The sequence below is a fragment of the Abramis brama genome (assembly GCF_963993115.1).
Source record: "Abramis brama genome assembly, chromosome: 17".
Taxonomy (NCBI): Eukaryota; Metazoa; Chordata; class Actinopteri; order Cypriniformes; family Leuciscidae; genus Abramis; species Abramis brama.
Genome location: NC_139979.1, coordinates 19,778,987 through 19,803,512, shown reverse-complemented (window position 1 = coordinate 19,803,512; position 24,526 = coordinate 19,778,987). Strand labels below are relative to the sequence as shown.

The 24,526-nt window shown below is 36.3% G+C and overlaps 2 protein-coding genes across 9 annotated transcripts; both read left to right on the top strand.

Annotated features, from left to right (window-relative positions):
* Positions 1 to 1,389: 1,389 nt before the first annotated feature.
* On the top strand, positions 1,390 to 14,771 carry usp5 (ubiquitin specific peptidase 5 (isopeptidase T)). Of its 2 annotated transcripts, none has more exons than XM_084089794.1 (20): positions 1,390 to 1,725; positions 2,207 to 2,335; positions 3,793 to 3,859; positions 3,985 to 4,112; positions 5,083 to 5,228; positions 5,352 to 5,536; positions 6,754 to 6,848; positions 6,952 to 7,145; positions 7,749 to 7,820; positions 8,136 to 8,226; positions 8,393 to 8,518; positions 8,604 to 8,757; positions 8,868 to 9,042; positions 9,119 to 9,207; positions 9,381 to 9,509; positions 9,899 to 10,042; positions 10,138 to 10,280; positions 13,611 to 13,761; positions 13,856 to 13,940; positions 14,084 to 14,771. In XM_084089794.1, exons 1-20 carry the CDS (start codon positions 1,618 to 1,620, stop codon positions 14,175 to 14,177), a joined length of 2,505 nt encoding a protein of 834 aa, XP_083945920.1. In that variant the 5' UTR covers positions 1,390 to 1,617; the 3' UTR covers positions 14,178 to 14,771. The 2 variants fall into 2 exon arrangements, with proteins under 2 accessions (XP_083945920.1, XP_083945919.1); XM_084089793.1 differs by having other exon boundaries at positions 9,381 to 9,566.
* Positions 14,772 to 14,794: 23 nt separating this feature from the next.
* Positions 14,795 to 24,023, top strand: LOC311067744 (matrix-remodeling-associated protein 5-like). Of its 7 annotated transcripts, none has more exons than XM_084089796.1 (10): positions 14,795 to 14,998; positions 16,507 to 16,556; positions 16,699 to 16,860; positions 16,948 to 17,076; positions 17,198 to 17,419; positions 17,509 to 17,756; positions 18,082 to 18,184; positions 18,443 to 18,624; positions 18,701 to 18,780; positions 23,655 to 24,023. In XM_084089796.1, the coding sequence occupies exons 2-10, from the start codon at positions 16,520 to 16,522 to the stop codon at positions 23,782 to 23,784; spliced, it is 1,293 nt and encodes a 430-aa protein (XP_083945922.1). In that variant the 5' UTR covers positions 14,795 to 14,998; positions 16,507 to 16,519; the 3' UTR covers positions 23,785 to 24,023. The 7 variants fall into 7 exon arrangements, with proteins under 7 accessions (XP_083945922.1, XP_083945927.1, XP_083945925.1 ...); XM_084089801.1 differs by having other exon boundaries at positions 14,828 to 14,998; positions 17,512 to 17,756; positions 18,491 to 18,624; XM_084089799.1 differs by having other exon boundaries at positions 14,828 to 14,998; positions 18,491 to 18,624.
* Positions 24,024 to 24,526: the final 503 nt, after the last annotated feature.

Genomic DNA, 24,526 nt, shown 5'->3' with positions numbered 1-24,526 from the left:
TATTATTATTTTGTGTTTTATTACATTCATTTACTTAATATTGTCAATTATGACTAAGAAGATTTAACTGGTAAGGTTGGGGTTTATCTATAATTAACTAAAAACATAAAGTCAATTAATAATATATTTGTAAAAACTCTGTGGTGAAAATATATTTTTTTTAATGTTGTTTCACATACGTTTTTAATACGTGTGGTACGTTTATAATATGCTTTGAGACAAACCATGATCAAATTCATCAGTCAACACCATTGAGTATTTTCCATTAAATCTTCAGTGTAGGCTACTAATTAAAAAAAAAAAACGCCCTTAATTCCTAGTTACCCTGATGTAACCAATCGAACCGTCAACATTGCGGGCGGGCCTTCTCCTATCTTTATTTCTAAGTATGCTAATTTTTAGGGCAGTAATCAGCGGTCTAATATGGCGAACACAGTTTACTTTAGCATCAGGCACCCCGTAGAACTGGGTTTGCCTGTATAATTCACTCTTCCTCTTCTTCTGAATCAGTTTCTGGTTCAAATATGGCTGAATGAATTTAACCAATATTTCCACTTGCCATTGTGTAGCATACATATTCCCATAGGGTATTCCATGCTGGTGTGACTGTGTGTGGAGTGGAGGCAGGATTTGCATATTCATGGACCATGTGTACTCATTTATTTGTAATTAATTTAAATTAATAAACAATTTCATTTAAATTTGTTCTTCTGAAAAATGACTTTTAGAGCTAGGGTTAATTAAGGCCCGTTCACACCACGGACATCTGTAACGATAGTTATGTTTTAATAATAGTTATAATTCTATGAGAATAGGCAAGCCCACACCACAACTATAACGATAATGACAGGAACGATATATATTGGAATCACTTAAAAAAAAATCTACAAAATCATTGACAACCAATCAGAATCCACCCAACTTTAAAGAGCTGGAGCGTTTAAAGTGACAGACAAAACTGCGTTATCTTTTTTGGTATTCGTGAACCAGGTATGAACTTATGGCCTTTAGGGTTTGTATCAGCCTGGTGTAATCATAATTAGTTGTCTACACTGATCCCACGTCATCCAATCCATATCTTTGATTATTTTTATTTAATAAAACTCCCAGCCGCATGAGGCCAGTATTGTTATTTACATGAGGTAAAATTTTCCGCTTTCTCATTTTGTCAACTGTCATGGCTTCCATATTACCGTAATGCACAAAATACATGAGAATTCATAATATAGTTTAAAAAAGAAAGTATTTGTTACGCCAAGATAACTATGTTGCATTAAACGATCATTTAAATCCTCTTCCATGAAAGACGTTAAAGAAACATGTACATTTGCTATTTTTATTTAAAAAATTGAAATGTTTAAAAATATGTGCGCGCATTTTAGACACTTTACGGTCAAGTATTTGCGGATGTAATGAGTGCAGTGCGAGTGTGTGCAGCGCCCCTGGCCTCGAGTAAAACACATTGGATCATCAGCAGCAGCTTTCATTGAGGGGAAACAGAGAAAGAAGGGGCTGTCAGAGACTTCAGGCGGACTGTATTTCAGGAGCGGGGGCCAAAAAACCCAAGCGGGCAAGCGTGTGTGTGTAGGCAAGAAGGCAAATTGCGTTTAGCCAGAGATGACGGAGGTTAGCGAGATATTGATGTCGGTTCTGTCTACGATTCGGGTTCCGAGGCCCGGAGATCGTGTTCACAAAGACGAGTGCGCCTTCTCATTCGCCAGCCCAGTGAGTTCAGTAGACTGCACAGTCATCGCGCACTTTCGGGAATTTTTATTTATTTATTTGCTTGTTTGCATAAGGTTGCTGTTTTGCTTTTGTCTTCTTACCATCTGTGAGAAGCGGATCGCTAACTAGCGCTCATTTAGTGCTCAAGTTTGCACTATTTTCCTTCATTAGGTCACGCGAGTCATCATTGCACTGTTGACTCTGCACTCTTTGGTTACATCTCGATTAAACCATTCATTTTCTGTAACTTTAAATGATCCGATTATATATAACTTTAGCTAGCTGTGAGCTAGTTATAATGGTTATAACGCTAACTTTAGCTAGAAGCTGCAAAGTTTCTTATCTTGAGAAGCCTGTGTGCTTCTGTATCATGCGCGTGAATGTTATTTTGTGGTGTGCGCGTGAGACCGCCTCATTGAGCGCGTGGTGGTGCTGCTGACCAGCTGTATTTTGTTATAACAGTTCTTTCCAATTGTTTCAGGAGAGTGAGGGAGGCTTGTATGTCTGTATGAACAGCTTTCTCGGCTATGGAAGTAAGTACGTAGACCGACACCACGCCAAAACTGGTCAGAGAGCTTACCTGCACATCACCAGGACCCGGAAAACACAGGTAAGCACATGACGCATCATTCAGTGAATTTAGGAATAATAATGTATGATTTGAGTACGTGTTCATAAATATTTAAAGCCACTTTAAAGTCTCCATTCTCCAAACAGAATTGTAAAAAAGAAAATAGATTGATGACAAACAGGTTTCCCTAACACTCCTCCTGTCTTTCATTGGCCAGACAAACAGAGTCCCGCCCCCAGACTCGTGCCATTGGTTTAGCCAGTGTTGCTGTTTCAGGCTGGGTGGGACAAAGCAATTATTAATGTTCAACATTTGGGTTGGGAAGTAAAAATCCTATTAATTTTTTTATTTATTTTTCATAATAATTAATGCCAGACTTATTGTGAGCTACAAGTTTATTAATCAATGATATATTGGAGTCATTTGTTGAAACCATCAGCCTAGATTTTCAACAAATTTGTTTAACAGTGGAATTCCTGTTGAAGAACTATATTAAACATTACCCATGAATGTCCAAAGAAATCTCCACCAATCAGGGAATTGTGACTAGGGAATTGTCACAATTGTGCACAAATGCCTCTCCGTGATCACCCACTTCAATAAAGCACTGCGAATGTTGTAACAGTCAATCTCCCTACACTCTCAAACTAATTAAATATTTGTTTGCATATTTTGCAATGAATGTAAATAAACTGCTTCTATGTATGTAAGCAACATTAGTCAAATTTGTCATTTGCAATGCTATATGGGATTGTAGTTCAACGAAGCCGTTAAGGTCAGATTGAAATAAATTCATCTTGTCTACTTTCTAAATGCATGCTATAGATCTAATTGAGAACAATTCATGCCTATGTTTCATTTACTTTTTTGACCTAGTATAATGTTTAAACAAAATGACATAACCGGTCCTTCCTTGTGAAAATAACAGGCTTTTCTGCAAGTTCATGTTCATCCACCTCCACTTTTGATTGCAACACCTACATCTTAAAATCCACATAAACCGATGCATAGAACAAATTATTATTATATATTTTTTTATGTTCTGTTACACTCAGATATGTATCACAAGATAAGATCTGTCCCCACTTCCGTTTCATTGCGACTTTAATTACTCTACACAGTCTTGCACCTTTTGTATTTTTGTCTGATTTTTCCCCTATGGGAAAATTTAATGGAAAAAATACCGTAACCAAGGCTGCAAAAAATAATAATAATAATGGTGTGGGCACTGTATAGCTGCACAGTTCATAGACTTTTCTGGAAAATCAACATGCACGACACGTGGCTTATTTATGTCTCTGCATATTAATATGGTATAGCAGAAATTATTTTAATGAAAAACATATTAGACCTTTAATTCACTGTAGTTGATGTGTGACTCTTCATGTCAATGCTTTTGAACTAAGCAAATACGAATTGCACAACCAAGCTTTGTAGCGTCTCGTTTCTTGTGCTGTTCTTCCGGCAAATGTAGACTAACCTTGTCTGTCTATCAGAAGGAGGATGATCCCAATTCTGGTTCCGGTGATCCTCCCAAAAAGAAGCCCACAAGACTGGCCATTGGTAAGCACTTGCTTTCTTTTGCCCTCAGTCTTAGCGTACTATTTTAATACATGCTAGTTTTTATTGTAAGTAAGCTTATTTTATGAAACACAAAAAGATGTAAAGCTTTCATGTTTTTCTCGTAGGAATTGAGGGAGGGTTTGATGTTGATCAGGAGCAATATGAGGAAGAAGTCAAGGTGGTTCTGTTCCCAGACCGACAGGAAGTAACATCAGAGGATCTAGCCTCCATGCCAGATGTTGTTCGGGAGCGGGTGAATATCATTTTATATTATTGTATTTTGTAACATTATTTTTCACTTTGTAATAATAGCAGACTTGTGGATGGCATGTTCATTTTCTTATTAAAGGAGAACTCCGGTCAATTTTAACATTGAGCTCATTTTTTTGTAAATTTGGAGTGCTGTCAATACAGAGAACAACGACAAAAATCGGTGTTGCCTACACCGTGTTATCCTCTTTTTAAAATTTGCACCCTGTTGACTTCAATGGGGCATATTTTAAACCTGCTTTTACCCTCTTAACATCCTTGATGTGTCATTACAAGTGCACAGGTCATGTGAGTGATTCCTTTAGAGTTAACACGGGTGAATCTGACTGCAGTAGATGTGAAAGATATGAATAAAAATGAAGTTAATTCGGCCAGCGCTCATACCTGTATTTATATCCTGTTTTCGGTTGAAGTCCAAAGTAGTCGATTGTCGAGTTCACGCGCATATGTTTAGTTACCTATGATCACGCGCGTGAACTCGACAATCGACTACTTTGGACTTCAACCGAAAACAGGATGTAAATACAGGTATGAGCGCTGGCCGAATTAACTTAATTTTTATTCATATCTTTGATTCACACGCGTTCACTCTGAAGGAATCACTCACATTGGCTGGGCACTTGTAATGACACATCAAGGATGTTAAGAGGGTAAAAGCAGGTTTAAAATATGCCCCATTGAAGTCAATAGGGTGCAAATTTTAAAAAGAGGATAACACGGTGTAGGCAACACCGATTTTTGTCGTTGTTCTCTGTATTGACAGCACTCCAAATTTACAAAAAAATGAGCTCAATGTTAAAATTGACCGGAGTTCTCCTTTAAGCTGTAATAGTCCATTTATACACTGTTAACTTTTTATTTATTTACCAGATATAATGCTATATAGTCATAATTAAGTGTAAGCTGAATTTTCTTACTATCATTCGCTGTGGTGTTGTCGTTCTCGCTTGCAGGTGTCTCTGTCGATGGCGGGGCTGCAGGCAGCAGACTCCGTGTCACACGCTCTGCAGGTGCAGCAGTGGGACGGTGAAGTGCGACAGGAGTCAAAATACGCAGCTGAACTTAAACAACTCGACAATGGGGTCAAAATCCCTCCGAGGTATACACACGTGCAAATGTTGTTGACACATTTGATGTGTACTGCTAAGCTCTGAGAATATGATCCCAGAGGAAGTTACAGTAATTGATTGTTTGCATTTAGATGCTCCTATCTTTCTTTCAGTGGTTGGAAGTGTGAGGTCTGTGACCTCCAGGAGAACATCTGGATGAATCTGACAGATGGGAAGGTTTTGTGTGGGCGGAGGTATTTTGATGGATCAGGAGGAAATAACCACGCCCTCTTGCACTACCAGCAGACCGGATACCCATTGGCTGTCAAACTCGGCACAATAACACCTGACGGAGCAGGTGAGATTGTCACACAAAATCTACTGGAGTCTATGGCCCCATCTACGCTACTGCGTTTTCGTTTAGAAACGGAGACCTTTTGCTACATTTGCACCTCCCGTCCAGACTAAAACAGCAAAAACGAAGACCTAAAATGGAGAAGTTTAGAAACGCTGCCGACCCCGTTTTGCGTTTTGAATCTCCGGAGGGTGTTTTAGTGAAGACGGGTCAAAACGGAGGACTTTAGAAACGATGACGATGACGCAGAGGCTCACGCTCGGCTCTATGATTGGGTGTCATCAGTCATGGAGTATACACAGGTAATATTCAGTACCAGTAAACTCCACCCGCTGGAACAGTTTCTTACAGCAAGAAACTGTCGCGTCTCAGGCGCGGCTCGCGCGGTAAACGCGTGCATGTTAGAAATAGAACCGACGCCTATTTTTCATGCGACACGCAAGCGTGTTGGAAGCGTTTCCAGAAAAATTGAATAGGAAAAGATATTTGTCATTTTTCCACAAATACATATTAATAAATGACATTTTGATGTTTGAAAGCATTTTTTTACAGTCTATGTTTGAAAGTCTCTAGGTTTACACCGGCACGCGCATGCCCAGTGTTGGTGAATGGTCACGTGGTCCGCGTTTTCAGTCGTTTTAATGTGGACGGAGATCAATTCTAATACGCAGCTAAAACGCTGGTGTGGACGGAGATTGTATTCGTTTTAATTCTCCGTTTCTAAACTAAAATGCAGTAGTGCGGATGGGGCCTAAGTAAATGGTCTTTTTTGCTTCTTCCTTGATCTCTTCTGCTCACCAAGGCTGCATTTATTTTATTCAAAAATACAGTCAAACTATAATGTAAAATATCATTACATTTCAAAACATCTTTCAATATATTTTAAAATATAATTTATTTCTGTGATGGCAAAGCTGAATTTTCAGCATCATTACTCCAGTTTTCAGTCACATGATCCTTCAGAAATCATTCTAATACATAAACTGATTTGGTTAATGTTATCATCAATGTTGAAAACAGTTGTGCTGCTTAATATTTTTGTGAAAATCATGATGCATGTTTTCCAGGATTAAAAAAAAAAAAAAAAATAGAAGGCTTTTTTGTCAATGTATTTATTCTCACTTTTGATCAATTTACAGTGCTCTTTTCTGTAAAAATAAAAAATAAAACTGACTGATTGTATCTTTGGAAATCATTGTGTGCTGTGTCTGTCTTTGCAGATGTCTATTCATATGATGAAGATGATATGGTATTAGATTCTAAGCTTCCAGAACACCTTTCTCACTTTGGCATCGATATGATGACTATGGAAAAGGTACAGTCATTCCTAAAATCTCTGCAAGATGGGCTTTCATTCTTAAAGTGCTTAAAAGCTGTTCAGAAAAGCTGGTGTTAAAGTGTGTTCCTCCCTCTGTCAGACGGAAAGAACCATGACTGAGCTGGAGATCGCAGTGAACCAGCGTGTGGGAGAGTGGGAGGTGATTCAGGAGTCGGGCACCACTCTGAGGCCCATGTGGGGCCCGGGGCTCACCGGTATGAAGAACCTGGGAAACAGCTGCTACCTCAACTCTGTCATGCAAGTGCTCTTCACCATCCCAGACTTCCAGACCAAGTTAGTGTCTTTCAGAGTGCTTTTGAGAATGTGTGGGATTTTAGTGGTTTTGCCATGTTTTTCATATACACTACCCATCAAAAGATTGGGCTCAGTAAGATTACATTTTTCTATTTAAACTATTTCTATTTCATATAAATGCTGTTCTTTTGAACTTTTTATTAATCAAAGAATCCTGAAAAAATGTTTCAAAGATATTAAGCCAAACGGTTTTCAACATTGATAATCAGAAATGTTTTTCAAGCACCAAATCAGCATTTTAAAATGATTTCTGAAGGATCATGTGACACTGAAGAGTAATGATGCTGAAAATTTTAATTTACCATCACAGGAATATATTACATTTTAAAACAGAAAATAGTTAATATTTATAATTATTAATAATATTACATTTTTGTGTTTTTGATGAAATAAATGCAGCCATAAAGGGCTTATTTTAAAAACATAAAAAAATCTTACAGACCCCAAAGTTTTGAATGGTAATAGTGTATGTGTATTAGACATGAATGTTTTATATATTTTTATATTCATAAGTTAACTATTGCTGAAATAAAATGAAGTCTCTAAATACATCTTTGGTTCCTCTCGCTCTTTAACTATCAGATACGTTTCCAACATTGACAAGGTCTTTGCTGAGGCGCCCAGTGACCCTACCCAGGACTTTAAGACTCAAGTGTGAGTACCTGACCTACAAACCTTTAAAATAGGGGTGTGTGTTTAGTGATCGTCCACCCCAAAATCTTTTGGAACAACTTGAAGTTGAGTAAATGATGACAGAATTTTCCTTTTTGGCTGAACTATCCCTGTTATACCATACTTCCAGCAGAGGTCACTATACATCAGTTCTCGCTCTGCTACCTGAAAGAAAGCAGGGAAAAAACATGAACATCTACTTAGAATTTTTTTTTTTTCAAAAAGCTTAAACACTACAGCAATTTGATGAAATAACCATGTTCTCTTTCTTCCTTCCTTTTCACTCTTTAATATCAGAGCAAAGCTGGGCTATGGCCTTCTGTCAGGAGAGTACTCTAAGCCGGCCCCGGACCCCGGAGATGACCCCAGTGCCTCCACTGAACCCAGGGTACACACACACACACACACCTCTTAACAATTCTAATTCACCAGGTCTCATTTAGGAAATAAGCAGAATTTATGTGCAAATCTTTCACAAATTGTTTCTAATGAAATGTCATTCTGTTTGTTTAGTTGTTGAGATAAGCCATTCATAAATGATTTTGTTTGTACAGGGTGACCAGGTTGGGATAGCACCTCGCATGTTCAAAGCTCTGGTTGGACGAGGCCATCCGGAGTTCTCGACCAATCGGCAGCAGGATGCGCAGGAGTTTCTTCTTCACTTTATAAATATGGTGGAGGTAATGATGATGACTTTCTCCTGCTGTCTTTGTTTTTCTCTACTTGTGCATTCGCTCAGTTCAGCTTTTCTTTTATGTTGGCCAGAGGAACTGTCGGTCTGGCATGAATCCCTCAGAAGCTTTCCGTTTCCTGGTGGAAGAGAAGATCGTATGCCAGCAGTCACAAAAGGCCAAGTATACGCAACGAGTGGACTACATTGTCCAGCTGCCCGTTCCCATGGACCAGGCAACTAATATGGGTTAGACACTTACTGGAATGTAGTTTACTTCATTTCCAGGAAAGACTGGATAAAATAACACTCCATTTTATCCTTCCTCTCATTTATCATCTTCTCTTCCTGTTTATCAGAGGAGCTACAAGAAGCGGAGCGTCGCCGTGATGAGGCGGAGTCATCTGGAGCCCCTCCCCCCGCGGTGACACGTGCTCAAATCCCATTTGCTGCCTGTTTGGCTGCTCTCAGCGAACCAGAAACACTCACAGATTTCTGGAGCTCTGCAGTGCAGGCCAAAACCACTGCCACAAAGTAATAATAATATTAATTTACTTTTTTTAGTCAGTCTTTGGGTTTCTTCTTTGTGTTAATATATCTTTGTTTCTAGGACCACTCGCTTTGCTTCATTTCCTGACCATCTTGTTATCCAAATCAAGAAATTTACTTTTGGCCTGGATTGGGTTCCTAAAAAACTAGGTGAATTTTCTCTATCTATAAATATATATATAAAACATTTTTTTTTTTTTTTGAAGACCTCTGCTAAAACATGTTCATTCTGTACAAATACATCTATAAATTATTTTTTTAATGAATAAGTGAATGAAATTTACAGCCATAGTTTGAAGACTAATATATGATCATTTTATTAGATGTGAGCATTGACGTTCCTGACACGCTGGATCTGAGCACGCTCCGTGCCATGGGACAGCAGCCAGGGGAGGAGCTTCTGCCAGAGGTGGCCCCGCCTCCTCTCATGACCCCCGATGTGGAGGTTAAAGGTATCCTGGGTTCCCACGGCAACGAGGAGGACGACTCTCTCTACTCCCCACTGCTGTGTCAGTCTGTCTTTTCTCCTCTTTCCGACTGCATCTGTCTTCACTTGAGCCTGTCTTTCATTCTTTTTCTTTTTCCTTTGCTTTCTTCTTTTTGTCTTCTTTTGTTCATTAAATTAATTTGCTTTAGTTCAAGATAAACACTTTTTTTTATGTGGTGCTCTCTGTATACATGATGTATCATACAGCCTCAGTATTTAGTTTTCAATTAAATGGATTTTGTCTTGGATTTAAGCATTGGTTAAACTTTTTTCATTTAGCATTCAGTCTGTGTAATGATTTTCTTGTATCAAAAGCTGTGTGTAGACCACTCTCTCTCTCTGTCTGTCTCTCAGCTCCGGTGTTGGATGACTCCACAGTGTCTCAGCTCTGTGAGATGGGTTTTCCTCTGGAAGCTTGCCGGAAGGCCGTGTACTACACGGGCAACACTGGCATCGACGCTGCTATGAACTGGGTGATGGGGCACATGGATGACCCTGGTAAATACATTCATCAATGAGTGTCAACTGTAAAGAGGATTTAAAGCAGTATGCAGATTTAGAGTAATAATTCTCTGTGTGTGATTTTTCTGCAGATTTTTCCGCACCTTTAGTGTTGCCTGGCTCTAGTTCTGCTCCTGGCACAACACCCACTGAGAGTGTACCTGAGGAACACCTTGCAACCATCGTTTCTATGGGCTTCAGTCGAGACCAGGCCACTCGTGCTCTCAGAGCTACGGTGAGAGGCAAAAATATATTGATGCATAGATCTGATTTTTTTCCAACAATGTTTTATAGATAAACCTACTGATAGCTACTGTAATCTGTTTCCTCAAATATGGTACTTTTTTTAAGAATTATTAGATATGTTAGAAAAATAAATACAGGGTTTTTCCTGCATAGAGAATTACAAGGCGGCCGCCTCTGTCAAATTTCGTGCCTCCTCCGGCTCTCGACAAAACTCGGACAGACAGTCACATGTTCAGATACACTTTTTCCACCGTGACTGTTCTGTTGCGGGTTCCCGGCCTGTGTCCATTCTCAAACCGTATAGTTTGCCGATAGTGCTGCACGGATCATCATAATCCACAGGTCGTAAAATAAAAACATAACATTCCAATTAATGGAGGGTGGATGACAGATAAATCATTATAATGTGTTGAGTTTAATAAAGACACAGAACTCTCATCATGATAAAACGCAATGAACGTGCGTCACTCTTTTACTTTCGTTTTCAACAACGTAATTCTCTTCAGGGAAAACCAATCAAGGAAAACATATCAGGGCTCGACATTAACACTTGTCCGGGACACGTGTTTTTTTTTAAGGGACAAGTGAGAGAGAATTGTACTTGCCCAACCGGACAAATGCCCTGATTAAAACGCCAATATCAAAAAATAAAATAGAAAATAACAAGGGAATCACCGAAAACGCGATTTCATTTAATGTAAGTGTCGATTGATAGCCTATAGTTGATAATAATATAGATGTCTTACCGTGTTTCCCAGCGTTTTGATTGTTAACAGCCTAGTGTCTTATTCTAATTGAATGTATTGATCAAATTGAAGAATTTGAAATGAAAGATGGAGCATACATTTAATAAAATTAGGAAAAAAATGCCCTTTATAAAGGTAATTTTTTTTAAATTCTGATAAGAGTGTTTTCCAACAGTGATGTAATGAAACATTGACAATTTAAGTTTGAAGGGAGTAAAGCCTTTATTTAGGTTATTAAGGAAATGTAATTTTGCCAAGAGAAGAACTTTTAATTTAAATAAATGTTCATTTTAAATCAGCCTACTTCAGTGTGATATGTTGCCATATTATCATGCTTAACACTGAGAATTTGAATAATTGTAATGTGATGATCAGATGCTGATATCTAAAGATATCAAAGAATATCATATTTTGGGCGGTTGGCGGGTGGATTATTTATTTTTAACAGCGGATTTGGGTGACTCAAAGTGCACCAGATTAATGAATTTACATGTACAATGTACAAAATTTTCTTCCGGGGGGGCATGCCCCCAGACCCCCATAGAGGTACTGAGCCCCACCCACAAAAATACTGTGGGAAACACAGTAGGCTATATGATGGTCTACGAAAAATACTACTTAAACTAAAATGTATTTACTATTAAAATACATGATCAGGATTTTTACACCTCCGCCTCGTTTTGAGCCAGGAAAAACCCTGATATATTTCTGTATCGTTAAGCCCCTTTCACAGAGATTCCGGAAAATACACTGATAATGTGTCCCGGGATTTGTCCTGGAATCGTTTGATTTTTGGTTCATTCACACAGCCAGTGTTGTAGAACTAAAGAGAGAGGCTCCCAGGAACACGCTTAAGAATCACACTTTTGATTTTCCCGGCAAAAACGTCCAGTGTCCTTCACTTAAAATCAGTCAAAATGTCTTCTTTGTTAATGTGTAACGTTGACCTTGATCTGCATTTAAAACCCCCGGTCAAAGAGTCGCTCTAACTACCGGTACGTAATTTTGATGACACTTCACTAAAACACATCCCTTATGGCATTGGTCCTGCCTTTTGTTCACACAGGGCACGTTCCGGGACTGATCCCAGCAATGTTACTAGGTCTCCATCCCGGGATCAATCCCAGGACGTGTTTCCGTTCACACAGAAGGCACTCTTGCAATTATATGGCAATTTTCTGGGATCAAAGCTCTGCGTGAAAGGGGCTTTAGTTAATGTAAGAAATATTTAATCTTTTTAATAGTTCTCACAACAACAAAAAACTTGCAATTACTCATCTCACTTAAAAGCTACTTCTATATTGCACTGAACAATTAATAATATACAACAATACACTACGCACAAAAGTTTGGGATTGATTTGATTGATTTGAAAGTTTGACGTTTAAAAAAATATTTTTGAAAGTGTTAATGTTCACCAAGGCTGCATTTATTCGATTTGGTCAAAAACAGTAATATCATGAAATATCATAAATTTGTATGTGATGCAAAGCTGAATTTTCAACAAGAATTACTCCAGTGACTTCACATGATCCTTCAGAAACCATTCTTATGCTGATTTGGCGCTCAGGAAACATTTCTTATAATCAATTAGGGCTGCCCTCGACTAAAGATTTTTCTAGTTAAGTAGTCGTTCATTTAAACGATTAGTCGCTAATCACGCGTTCATATTAACAATTCATAAATCATAACAACGAGCCTTTAGTTGCCTATATATTACTAATCAGCGCTCAAACGCAAGCATAAATCTTGCCACAGCACACCAGCAAACGTGATGATTATGAGTGTGTTGTGAAAAAACAGGAGGAGACTGTCTAAACATTTTAATAATTTATTGATAATGTTTTGGCTGGAGAGATTAAGTCACGCTGCTGACTCATCGTCTCTGCAGTAGTGGGGAAATATTTTTATTTATTTTTTATTTTATTTTTAATGTCACTTTTGATCAATTTAATGTTGATGCTGAATAAAATAATTCATTAAAAAAAAAAATCTTACTGACCCCAAACTTTTTAACAGTTGTATAATCTTATGAACTGATATTCCATGAATTGTTGCAGTAAAAAAATATTTCTTATGGTTAAATAAATGACCAAAAGCATAACATTGCTTTTTTTTTTTTACCTCACTACCATAAATATTACATTCCTTGACACCCAAGAAGTAACAAAAATGATCATTACTTGCTCACCCTCAAGTTGTTCCAAACCTGTACGAGTTTCTTTCTTCTGTTGTACACGAAGGAAGATATTTTAAAGAATGACTTCCATAGTAGGAGAAAATGGCAGCTGTCGGGTCACCAACGTTCTTCAAAATATCTTCTCTTTTTTTTTTGTTGCTTATTCTTGGGTGAACAATCCCATTCTTGGGTGAACAATCCCTTTCATGTTAAAAAAAGAAACTCACACAAATTGAGGTCTTAAATTTTGGTAATAGGTTACAAAAATTGCAAACGTCAAATAAAGTGAACAGAAAATAAAACAGTTATGAATGCTATGCACTTTTTCAAAGGCCATTTGTTATCTCTTTCTTTTAAGAGATTCAAGCCCATATTTTTCAATTTCTGTGTGTAGAATAATGTTCTAGAGCGTGCTGTGGACTGGATCTTCTCTCATCTGGATGATCTGGAGTCCATGGATGTGTCTGAGGGTGGACGCTCAGAGGGAGGAAGTGAAGCCAGTCGGGAACCTCCTCCAGGACCACGTGTCCGTGATGGAGAAGGAAGTAAGTGTGTTTGTGTGGCATTTTATTATTTTTTTTCTTAAATATTATGCTCTCTTCTAATGATTCAAATCTTTCCCATCCTTTTGTCCTGAAGAGTATGAGCTTTTTGCGTTCATCAGTCACATGGGATCGAGCACAATGTGTGGTCATTATGTCTGCCACATCAAGAAGGACCAACAGTGAGTGAAGTTCTCTCTCCATCAGTGGACTCCAAACCCTGTGTTATTATTCATATGCAGCTCTTGTACAGCAATATCATCTTCTCAGTATTCATTTTCTTCTCAGTGGTTTTATATCAAGTGTCTGTCTTTGTTTCTTTCAGGTGGGTAATCTTTAACGATCAGAAAGTTTGTGCCTCTGAGAAGCCACCTAAGGACCTGGGCTACCTGTACTTTTACAGGAGAGTGGTGGAATAAAGTAAACTAGAATAGTATCTTTCTCTCTCTTTCACCCAGACACACACTCACACACTTCTCTATCTGATCCACTGGAAAAGTAGGTAACAGACTCCTGCTTCTGAACTGATGCGCCATTTAATAAGTCAAAGCACTTCTCCATCGAATTTATTCACTACCGAGAGAAACCAGACGTAATAAAATGGAAGGAAAAAAAAAGATATGTAGGATGTGCGGATTAGAGTGTTCTTACTCGAAACGCCCATATGTTGTACAATGCCTTACCACACACTAGTCTCCTTCGTGCCTCCCCCTGATTGGATTGTGACTATTGTGACATCATCGCTTCTAGAGCTAAGCTCCACCTTCCTTCCCTTTATGTGTTCCAGAATGTTTCTGCAAAATGTTTAATGACAATATCACTAAATCACAAAACAAAACAAAACAGCTAAATATTATATATTGGAATTTTAAAGTAAAAAAAAAAAAAGAATGCAAAAGGTATTGTGCGGTTTCACTTTTTTCCTTATGGTTTGTTCTCCTTTTTTGGGGGAGGAATGAATTCATTTTGTTCTTTTTGCTTTAAAATAAAAAATGTCTCTTTGCTTCTTCTGACTCTGTGTATTGTGATTATGGGTGTGTATAAAGGAACTTTGTTAGCAGTAATGATCGTATTACAGGAAGGAACAAACAGAAAGTGCAAAGATTGTTGATAAATGTGAAAGCAATGAATTAAACATGAATTAAATGCAAAAACGACACGAATGATATTCATTTAAGCATATCTGGTTAACAATGGAGAGTTAAAGCGTCGTTTGTCTTAATGCTGTCAAGCTTTGACGGTAAGTAAATTACAAAGCTCTTTGAATCTTAAGTGAATCTACATAACGTATCACATTTGCAAGCGTTGTCTGATATGAAATGTCAGTACTGAGAATCTGAGATTAATTTGCACGTGCTATTTAGGCCTGTTGATTTAGGTGTAAAATACTAATATCGATTAATGTTTAACGTTTTACCGTAATTCTCAAATCTATCAAGGATTTCCCACTGCGAAGTAGGCCTACATGTGAGAGGCGTTTTCTGCCCTACATTGGTTTCTGCTCTCCAAAAACACTTTTTTTTTCTTTCTTCCGCTGTCTTGTCTCATTTGAGATTCTGGTGCATGTTAAGGGTTTCGTCTCGGCTGGTTTCTCTCACGCGCTGGTTTTTGCCAGTTGGACTAAAGGCTCATAAACATTTTTTGAAACTGTGTTAACAAATCAGAAAACGGCATTCAAACGTGAGTATAAACAGCAGAGCTTTCAACAATGAAATCTATTATCTAACTTGTCTTGCATACGCGAAATACGGTTTTAAATAAAAAGGGTGAAAAAACGAACAAACAAACAAATAAATGATGGAAGTGAATGTTTTTTTGTTTTGTTTTTTGTCTTCAATTCCTAGGTGAGATACAGATATATTATTTTAGAACCAAAAGAGGATAATATTTAACACTCGATCATGATGCTCCTTTTTATATATTTATTTATTGGTTTAATATAGGCTAGCCTATATATTTTTGTTTCCTTTTCGTTAACTTTAATGATTTTTAAATATATCGTCATATATAAGCACCGACTTGTACTAATAATAAATGTAACTTAAAAAGTAAAAAAACATGTATATAATTGCTTATTTTAAGAATTGAAAAGTAAACGAAATAAACGATTACAAGATTATAACGTAAGCACAGTATTTTGCAGGATTTATGAAAATGTTTCAGCTTGTCATAGGCTAATAACATGGATAAAAAAGACAGTAATAAATAAGAAAAATAAAACCAGCAGATTGAAACAGGAATGCTTATTTGCACCACAAACACTGTAAGGGAAATGTATATTACTATGCATTGAAGATACAATATAAAACTTAGATTTTTATTTTATTTTTTAAAGTACAAAAAACATTTTTATTCATTTTCTACCAATGTGTGTGTATAATTTGGAGGCATCATATAGCCTATTTTGCTGGTGATAACTTGTTTAGCTTAATAGTAATACAAGTGTCTTGGATATTTATCTCAAATTATTCAAATTTAATTTTAATAATTTAAATTAGGACTATATTTACAGAGAACAAATATTTTAGGTTAAGAGAGAATGAAACAAAATTACCGAAAGCAGTTGCACTTGTGGCTCACAGCCACATATGTTGATTTCCTGTTTACCCCCTTTTTTTTCTTAGTTGTTAAAGCATGGGCCTCTTATATACAAAAAAAGATTATCAGATAGGATTTTCTCATGGAAATGAAACGCCGGGCTTTTGATTTAAAAAGAAACTTTACATTTCATTCAATATATTTTTTTAGAAAAAGGAACAGAATGCCAACTTGCAAGATCCTCTTTTTTCTCCTTCTTGGTGAGCATAAATGAACTCATACAGTGCATTGTAATATTCTGAAGTACCTTTTATTTATTTTAAACAGTCTATATATAATACTCTGGCTGCACAGCTTTGCTTTCTTTAACCCTCCCTTATTCTCCAACATTCTCTCCTTCAGCACTGTGTACATTGTGTGGGAAATGTGATGTGTTATATCAGAAAGTGGGGGGTGACGTTTCCATGGATTGTGGACCCCTACCTCCGAAAAGTGATGTAGAATGGAGATTGAACGGCATTCACATTGTTACCATTAGGGGCAGAAGTGGAACTAAAGCGATGGGTATCAGTTTCTTCTCCTTTTGACACAAAAATGATTGAATATGAAGTATTGTGAGGAGTCACGCTATAATTGATTTTATTTTTAAAGGTAATGCCTATAAGGATAAAGTAAGGGTAATTGACGGAACTTTGAAGGTTCCCAAACTGGAGACAGGAGACTCTGGAGATTATACCTGTGTTCAGACGGGGAAAAAATACACTCTGCGTGTTGTGTCAGGTGAGAGACGACAGCAGTGGCGAGAACCTGGAGTTGGCTTTTTTATGTATGTATGTATTTATTTATTTATTTTTAGAATGATTGTATTTTTCATATTTGCTCCCTTTTCTCTCTCTCTCAGTCTTTGCTAAACAAGCAGTGCTGGTGCAGTCCAGTAATGCAGAGCTGCACTGTGACATTACAGGAGAACCGAAAGCTGAAGTAAAGTGGCTGAATCCCTCTAAAGTTGAAATAAATGATAAAACACAACGGATAGAGCTGAAGTCTGTGACTTCAAACGAGGATGGCGAGTGGATATGTCAGATCAATGACTTGAAGATCAGTTTAAAATTGACTGTTTTCGGTTGGTGTCCCTAATAGTTAATAAAAGTGTTTATATTATTATAATATTTCACATTTCATGCTATAAATGACTTTTGTCTGGGTCTCCAGCAGGTCTCCAGACCAAAGCTGTTGAAGTTGCTGAAGGGGGGAATGTAGTGCTGCCCTGTTCTTTTCCTCAGAGTGTATCTCCACGTGTTGAGGGTGGGAAGTGGAAGGCTGACCACCTCCCTGCAGTCTCTTTCCCAACCCTGACGAACTCTAAAAGCAAAGGCTTACACTGGAATGGCATGAATTCATCAAAAGTCACATTTACTAGTGAACAACTCAGCACACACTATGATGTCACATTGCTAAAAGTGAATACCTTACACTGATCTTGCTTTGAATAAACTATACATAACATTTTCATGTTACACTCTTAAAAAATGAAGGTTCCAAAGTTTTTTTGGAAAAAAATAATTTGCATAATATATTAGTATAATTATAATAATGTATTAGTTATTAGTTCTGAAAAAAAAATGTTTGTGCGTGTGAATAATTTTATAAAATGCATAATCTAAAGAGCCTTTAGTGCAATGAAAAAGTTCCATTGATGTTTAAGATTCTTCATGGAACCATAGATCATGCCAATAAAGAACCTTTATTTTAAGAGTTGACAGTCATTTCCTCTTATTCTCTCAGGCGCAGCCTAGTGATGCAGGGGACTTTGTGTGTACAGTAAAGTTGGAGGGAGGAGCAGAGCTAACTGCAAAGACGAATTTGACGGTTGTGGCCAAACCTTCAGGTGAAACAAATCTACATTTCACAACTTTACAAAATCAGTCTTGTATATGGATGCACTTTATATATCAGAACCACATCAGTTATAGTTAGTGGCCAAATTGATTATCAGCTTATAGGTATCAGCCAGAATTTTAATATCGCTGCATTTACAGGAATTAATATAATTTCACAATAGAAAGGATGCACTTTATGTGCGTTGTGCACTAAGCAAAATCCCAGATCAACAGCTCAGTCTTAGTTTATAATGATCATTGAACAGGTGGAAGTGAACAGGAAGTCACTAAAGTGAGAGGAAAAAAACATGCAGGTGGGGGACCATGGAACAAGGAGGTGTATGGCTTACAGCTGTGGATCTGGATTGCCGTAGGAGCCAGTGCTGTGGTTCTGATCGGACTTGTCGTTGTGATTGTTTTCGTCCAGCGAAGGAACAAACGAATGAAGGTGAGAGGAAGAAAGCCAGCAAGCAAGCAAGAAAGGAAGTGGCTCATTTAATGTTTTTTTTTTTTTTTTTATCTAGAAGAGAGTGAAAAAGCTGAGATCCATGCGGCAGCCTCTTACAGCCAAAGACTACTGCCAGTGCAACTGCCAATACAACAGGTACCTCCTCTTCCTTTACTACACAGTGATACTTGTATTACTCACAGCCAGGCTTACTGAGCATTTGTATGGTCTTTATGTTGCTTTAAGGGGATAGTTCACCTTAAAATAAAAAAAATTACACAAAAATATATTTTGAAAAATGAGTTTTTTGTCAATGAAAGTCAAAACGGGGGTCCTAAGTATCTTCAAAATATCTGCTATCGTTCTACAGAAGAAAGAAAGTAATAAAGGTTTGGAATGACATGAGGGTGAGTCAGCGATATCAACATGTTCATTTCTAATGCTGCCATTTTGTTATATATTCTCTTAAAATTAATTACATTTTACATTGTTATTTTTAATTTATCAGTTGATAATGCTTATTTAATGGTTTCTGCTCATTTCCCTATTGTTACATTTAGATTACCATTGCCTTTTTCATAATGTTCATAATTATGCCTAAATTTACTTTCAAGCATTTCAAGAGATTTATTTGAATATTTTAAATGTTAAATATTTTAACTTATTTGGACAAAATAGTGTAGAATAGTGCAGTAGAATTTAAATCTGTTATACGAAACAAATATAATTTTTTATATCCATGCATCCCTTTTGTTTATACCAAGGTTATTTTCGTAAACGAAAACTGAAACTAAGACTAAAACTATTGGTCAAAAAACATTTTCGGAAAATTGAATAAAATAGAAAATTTCAACAAAAATGAAAAACTAAAACTAAATGAAACTAACAACAGTTACTGAAAAACTAACTGAAATAAAATAATAATTAGCAAAAATAAATAATCGTTACTAAGAAGCTCTCATCTTGTTCCGGAAAATCACTTTTTTTCCATTTCATTGCACTACTGTAAGCCATTTTAACATTTAATCCTTAAAACCTACTAGTATCTATTTTCATGCTACTTGTACTTATTTTTTAGATACTAGTATCTATTCCATTAAGTGCCAGTACATATTCTAATAGTGTCTAGTATTTAATTATACCTAACTTGTTAAGAAACAATAGAACTAGTGTTTATTTTTTAGTTACATTTTAGATCAAAGATATCCTTACCTTAATAGATACTAGGACTATTTAAATAATCAGTGTGCAAATAATATGTTGAATATTAATGAACCAACAACATGTCAAAGAGAGATGAAACAGGAAATGGACTGAATTGAACAAAGACGTTTTTATAATAACAATATAATAATAGAATACCTTTTTAATGGTATTAGAGTAAAAAAATATAATAAGCATATGTAATATAGTGCACATATACTCTTATTGTGACATGACTCGCATTCTCAGTTTGATTAATATTAGATAATTTTTTTATTTAATATTATTATTATTTAATATTAAAGGTTAATATTCAGAATTTTTGATTAAGGAATTATGAAATCTCTCCAAAAGTTCCAATCTCCGGGTTTTGTGGTTGTTTGGCTGGTGGGTATGAATCCGTTTTTGGATCTACTTAACTGTTGTTTGGATTTTATTATTGTCAGTTAAGTCTTTATTATGGCCTACTGTACATTAAAACCAATAAATGTCATATCAAACACATCTTTTATCACGTTCATGCTAACAAATTAGCTAGATAAACCAACAAAGCCAGTAACAATGTTCTATAGCCTTAGTTTAGTTTAGAACTCTGATGTTCATATGGAAATGCAGGTTTGAGAGGTGGCGCCCCGCCAAATCACGACTTGCTTTACGGCACAACGTCACATACTTCAACAACGTATGAAGCAGCCTCTATTCAGACGTGCTCTATTCAGACTACTCATTTCAGACGTGAATCATGGCCGAGTCGACGAAGACAGCACGGTCGGAAGAGTCAAGGAAAAGAAAACAAGAAACGTACTTACGACAGCAACGTTAAATACAAGTACTCCACAGCGACTCTAGGGGTCGCTGTTTGACAAAAACGGTAACTGCATAGTATGCCTTTAATATTTTCTTATTAGTTCCTTAAAGCAACACTATGTAACATTTTTTACCTTAAAATAATGTTTCCAAAATCATTTCAGTGGTTCATCAAGTCGTAACAGGGTGAAAGGGACTTAAGCCTCCGCCTTTGCGGTCCGCGTTTCTGTAGTTCTAATGAGACATACAAATTTGACTTGCTTTACGGCAAGCGTTACAATAGTCATTATTTTGTTTTTCTTCATTTCTGATGTCGCAATACATCATACTTTCATGAAATCATGCATCACACTCTACCTTGTCTGTGGACATCGTTCATTCCAAAGCCAGTGCTGGATAAACAGTGGGCGTGCGTGCGACAGTAGGCTGCGGTAGGCTAAATGATTTTCGACAGCGGTAATGGACAATTCCTCTTCCAACCTGTAGGGGGACCGCAGAGGAAAAGTTCCATAGTGTTGCTTTAAAAGATTGAAGATACAGTATCTGCAAATTAATAGATACTAGTAGCTATTCTGTTTTGATATAATCTATTAATTTATGACATGTAACTATTCCAATTTTGACTAGGATCTTTTTAAATATTACTAGTAAGTATTCGTTAGATACTAGTACTTATTTATTAAATGCTATTATTTTTCATTAGATACTAGTATCTATTTTATAAATCTTAGAATAGAATAGAATAAAAAATCTTACTAGTAACATTTGGAATAAATATTAGTATCTAATAAATAGGTACTAGTATCTATTGAATAAGTACTAGTAGCTAATTAATAAGTACTGGTATCTAATTAATGGGTACTGGTATCTAATGAATAAGTACTAGTATCTATTTAATAGGTACTAGTATCTAATGAATGAGTACCAGTATCTAAAAAATAAGAACTATTTCTAATGAATAATCTATTAAAAAGGTACTAGCATCTAAAGAATAAGCACTTGTAGCTAATGAATAAGCACTAGTACTTAATGGAATAGATACTAGTTTCTAAAAAATAAGTACTTATAGCATGAAAATAGATAGCCTACTAGTAGGTTTTAAGGATTAAATTTTAAAACGGCTTGCCATAGCCTGCGTCTTTTTTCCGTTTTCAAAGCAAATTAGCAAAACCGCTTTCTGTGTGAACCAGCCCTATAAGAAGCAGAAATGGCCAAATAAGTATATCCATTATGACTAGACTTCTTGTAAATACAGCTGTACCCTAATTCCAGGTAAGATAACCTCATGTGAAACTAAACAAGTTACCACACATATTAGACCAGAGACCACCCTAAGCAGAAAACGGAAAAAACAAATAGCATGTCTAGCCCAGATATAGACGTACATTGGTCAGAGAAGAGGTAGGCCTATAATGTCTGGTCTGAATAGAACATTTGAATATGAGTATAACTATGAGTATATGATTTTAAACGATGCAATAGACAAAAAGCATACTGAAAATCAATACAAGAATAATGTTTGAAAGGATTAATCATATAAATAACCTTAAAGAATAATCATAATAATCATACGCATATTTTTTTTCTTTTTCTTATACACCCCGTTTAAAGGAGAACTCCGGTCATTACAAGTGCACAGGTCATGTGAGTGATTCCTTCGGGGTGAACGCGGGTTAATCTGACTGCAGTATATGTGAAAGATATGAATAAAAATGATGTTTATTCAGCCAGCGCACATACCTGTATTTTCTTCCTGTTTTCGGTCGAAGGCCACAGTAGGCTAGTCGATTGTTGAGTTCACGCGCGTGATCATATGTACTAAACCTATGCGCGTGAACTCGACAATCGATTACTGTGGACTTCGACCGAAAACAGGATGTAAATACAGGTATGTGCACTGGCTGAATAAACAATTTTTATTCATATCTTTCACATCTACTGCAGTCAGATTAACCCGCGTTCACCCCGAAGGAATCACTCACATGACCTGTGCACTTGTAATGACACATCAAGGATGTTAAGAGGTTAAAAGCAGGTTTAAAACTTGCCCCATTGAAGTCAACAGGGTGCAAATTTTAAAAAGAGGATAACACGGTGTAGGCAACACCGATTTTTGTCGTTGTTCTCTGTACTGACAGCACTCCAAATTTACAAAAAAATGAGCTCAATGTTAAAATTGACCGGAGTTCTCCTTTAACAAGATTTCATTTTTAATGTGAATGAGTATGAATGAATAATTCTTACTTTTTAGTTGCATTTGTTTGGTTCTTTGTTCATCCTCAAACAATTATTTAATTTTTATTATTAAGAGGTTTTCACAAGAGTTAACTATAAACTGCAAGTGTTCTGTTAACTCTGCTAAACTATAATTACTAAAACTAAAACTGAAACTAAATATAGAAAAACTAAATAGAAATGTTTTCACAAAATAAAAAACTAAACTAAAACTAACAAAACTATTAATGGAAATAACTAAAACTAAACTGAAATTTATAGGAAATTTGAAAATTATATTAAAATAAAAACTAATTAAAAAATGCAAAACTATAATAACCTTGGTTTACACCACATCGTAGTTGCTGGTATAATGTCAAAATGAGTAAATGCAGGGATGTTATATTCAGTGTTTGGGAAAGCTACCTTTCAAAAGCAATGCTTTAAAGTATTGCATTACTCGTTAAAAAATAACTAATTACGTTACTTTTTATAGAAAGTAATGCATAAAGTTACATTCGCATTGTTTTTTTGTCACCTGGGGTTGCTTGCTTGTTTGTTTTTTAATAACAAAGTAATTCATTACTTTACTAGTTACTTGAAAAAAGTAATCTGATTATTTTACTGTCATTACTTATAATGCATTACCCCCAACACTGGTTATATTTACACAGTTACACATTTGGTTAGTAATATTTCCTTATTCGTAGTTAATAATTCATATCAGTTTAAAGCATAAATGAACGCAGTGTTAAAGCAATAATACTACAGTATTACAGATTTTCACAGCATTTGTTTTTTTGTAGAGCTGAGGCAGAGGTGGAGTTGAGACAGCAAGAGAGGCCGCTTCCAGTGCCCAGAAAACAGCGCAACCCGCGTACACATCCAGCAGGCCCAAACCATACATTCGACAAGAGCCAAGAGCAAGACTACTGAGGAAAAAATAAATAAATCGTGACACACTGGGCCTGTGCTTTTAAATGTGCTTCTTGCTTAATGATGCCAACAATGCAAATTAATGGATATGCCATGATTACTGTATTTTTAAATCAAATCGTGCATTTTGCAGAATATATAATATAAATGTTGCAACAACTGTAATTTTTGAATGACAAGAATGTTGAATGTTGCAGTTTTTCTTTCAAAAAATAAAATTTGTATATTCTTTTAACATGCTTCTACTGTACATGTGTGGGTCTCTCTCTCTCTCGCTCTCTCTCTCTCTCTCTGTGTGTATGCACTATAGCTTTAATGAACAGAATTAAACTGGTGCAGCTGGAATTTTTTTTTTAGTTCACAGGTGTCCATACATGCACAGCTGTTCTTAGACGTCAAAAACAAAACAAATGACTCAAATGTTTCTTTGTGAATGTGATTATATACAGCAATTAATAAATTATACTTTCATATAAAGAACATTCATCTGATTTTGAGTACAAAAGTGTGTCTGTGTTTTGGCGTAGAATAACATAAAAATGCACTGTAAAGAAAGTTTAATTTCTTGAGCGCAACGTTTTTAGAACGCGGAGTCATGCGCGCGAGACGTTGCAAAAGACGCGAGCTCAACGGTCACACACTCGTCCGTCTACGGCGCGTTTACATTGAAAATAATGATGGAAAAGTAGCGCAGTGGAATGGAAAAACGCGTTCTGTGTGAACGGCCCCAAAAGATGTTAGA

Coding starts and splice junctions, on each gene's coding strand:
- usp5 (XM_084089793.1), top strand. CDS start 1,618: ATGACGGAGGTTAGCGAGATATTGATGTCGGTTCTGTCTACGATTCGG. Junction 3,860..3,984: donor GCCCACAAGACTGGCCATTG/GTAAGCACTTGC, acceptor TTTTTCTCGTAG/GAATTGAGGGAGGGTTTGAT. Junction 8,227..8,392: donor GTGCCTCCACTGAACCCAGG/GTACACACACAC, acceptor TTGTTTGTACAG/GGTGACCAGGTTGGGATAGC.
- LOC311067744 (XM_084089796.1), top strand. CDS start 16,520: ATGCCAACTTGCAAGATCCTCTTTTTTCTCCTTCTTG. Junction 16,557..16,698: donor CCTCTTTTTTCTCCTTCTTG/GTGAGCATAAAT, acceptor TCTCTCCTTCAG/CACTGTGTACATTGTGTGGG. Junction 17,077..17,197: donor CACTCTGCGTGTTGTGTCAG/GTGAGAGACGAC, acceptor TCTCTCTCTCAG/TCTTTGCTAAACAAGCAGTG.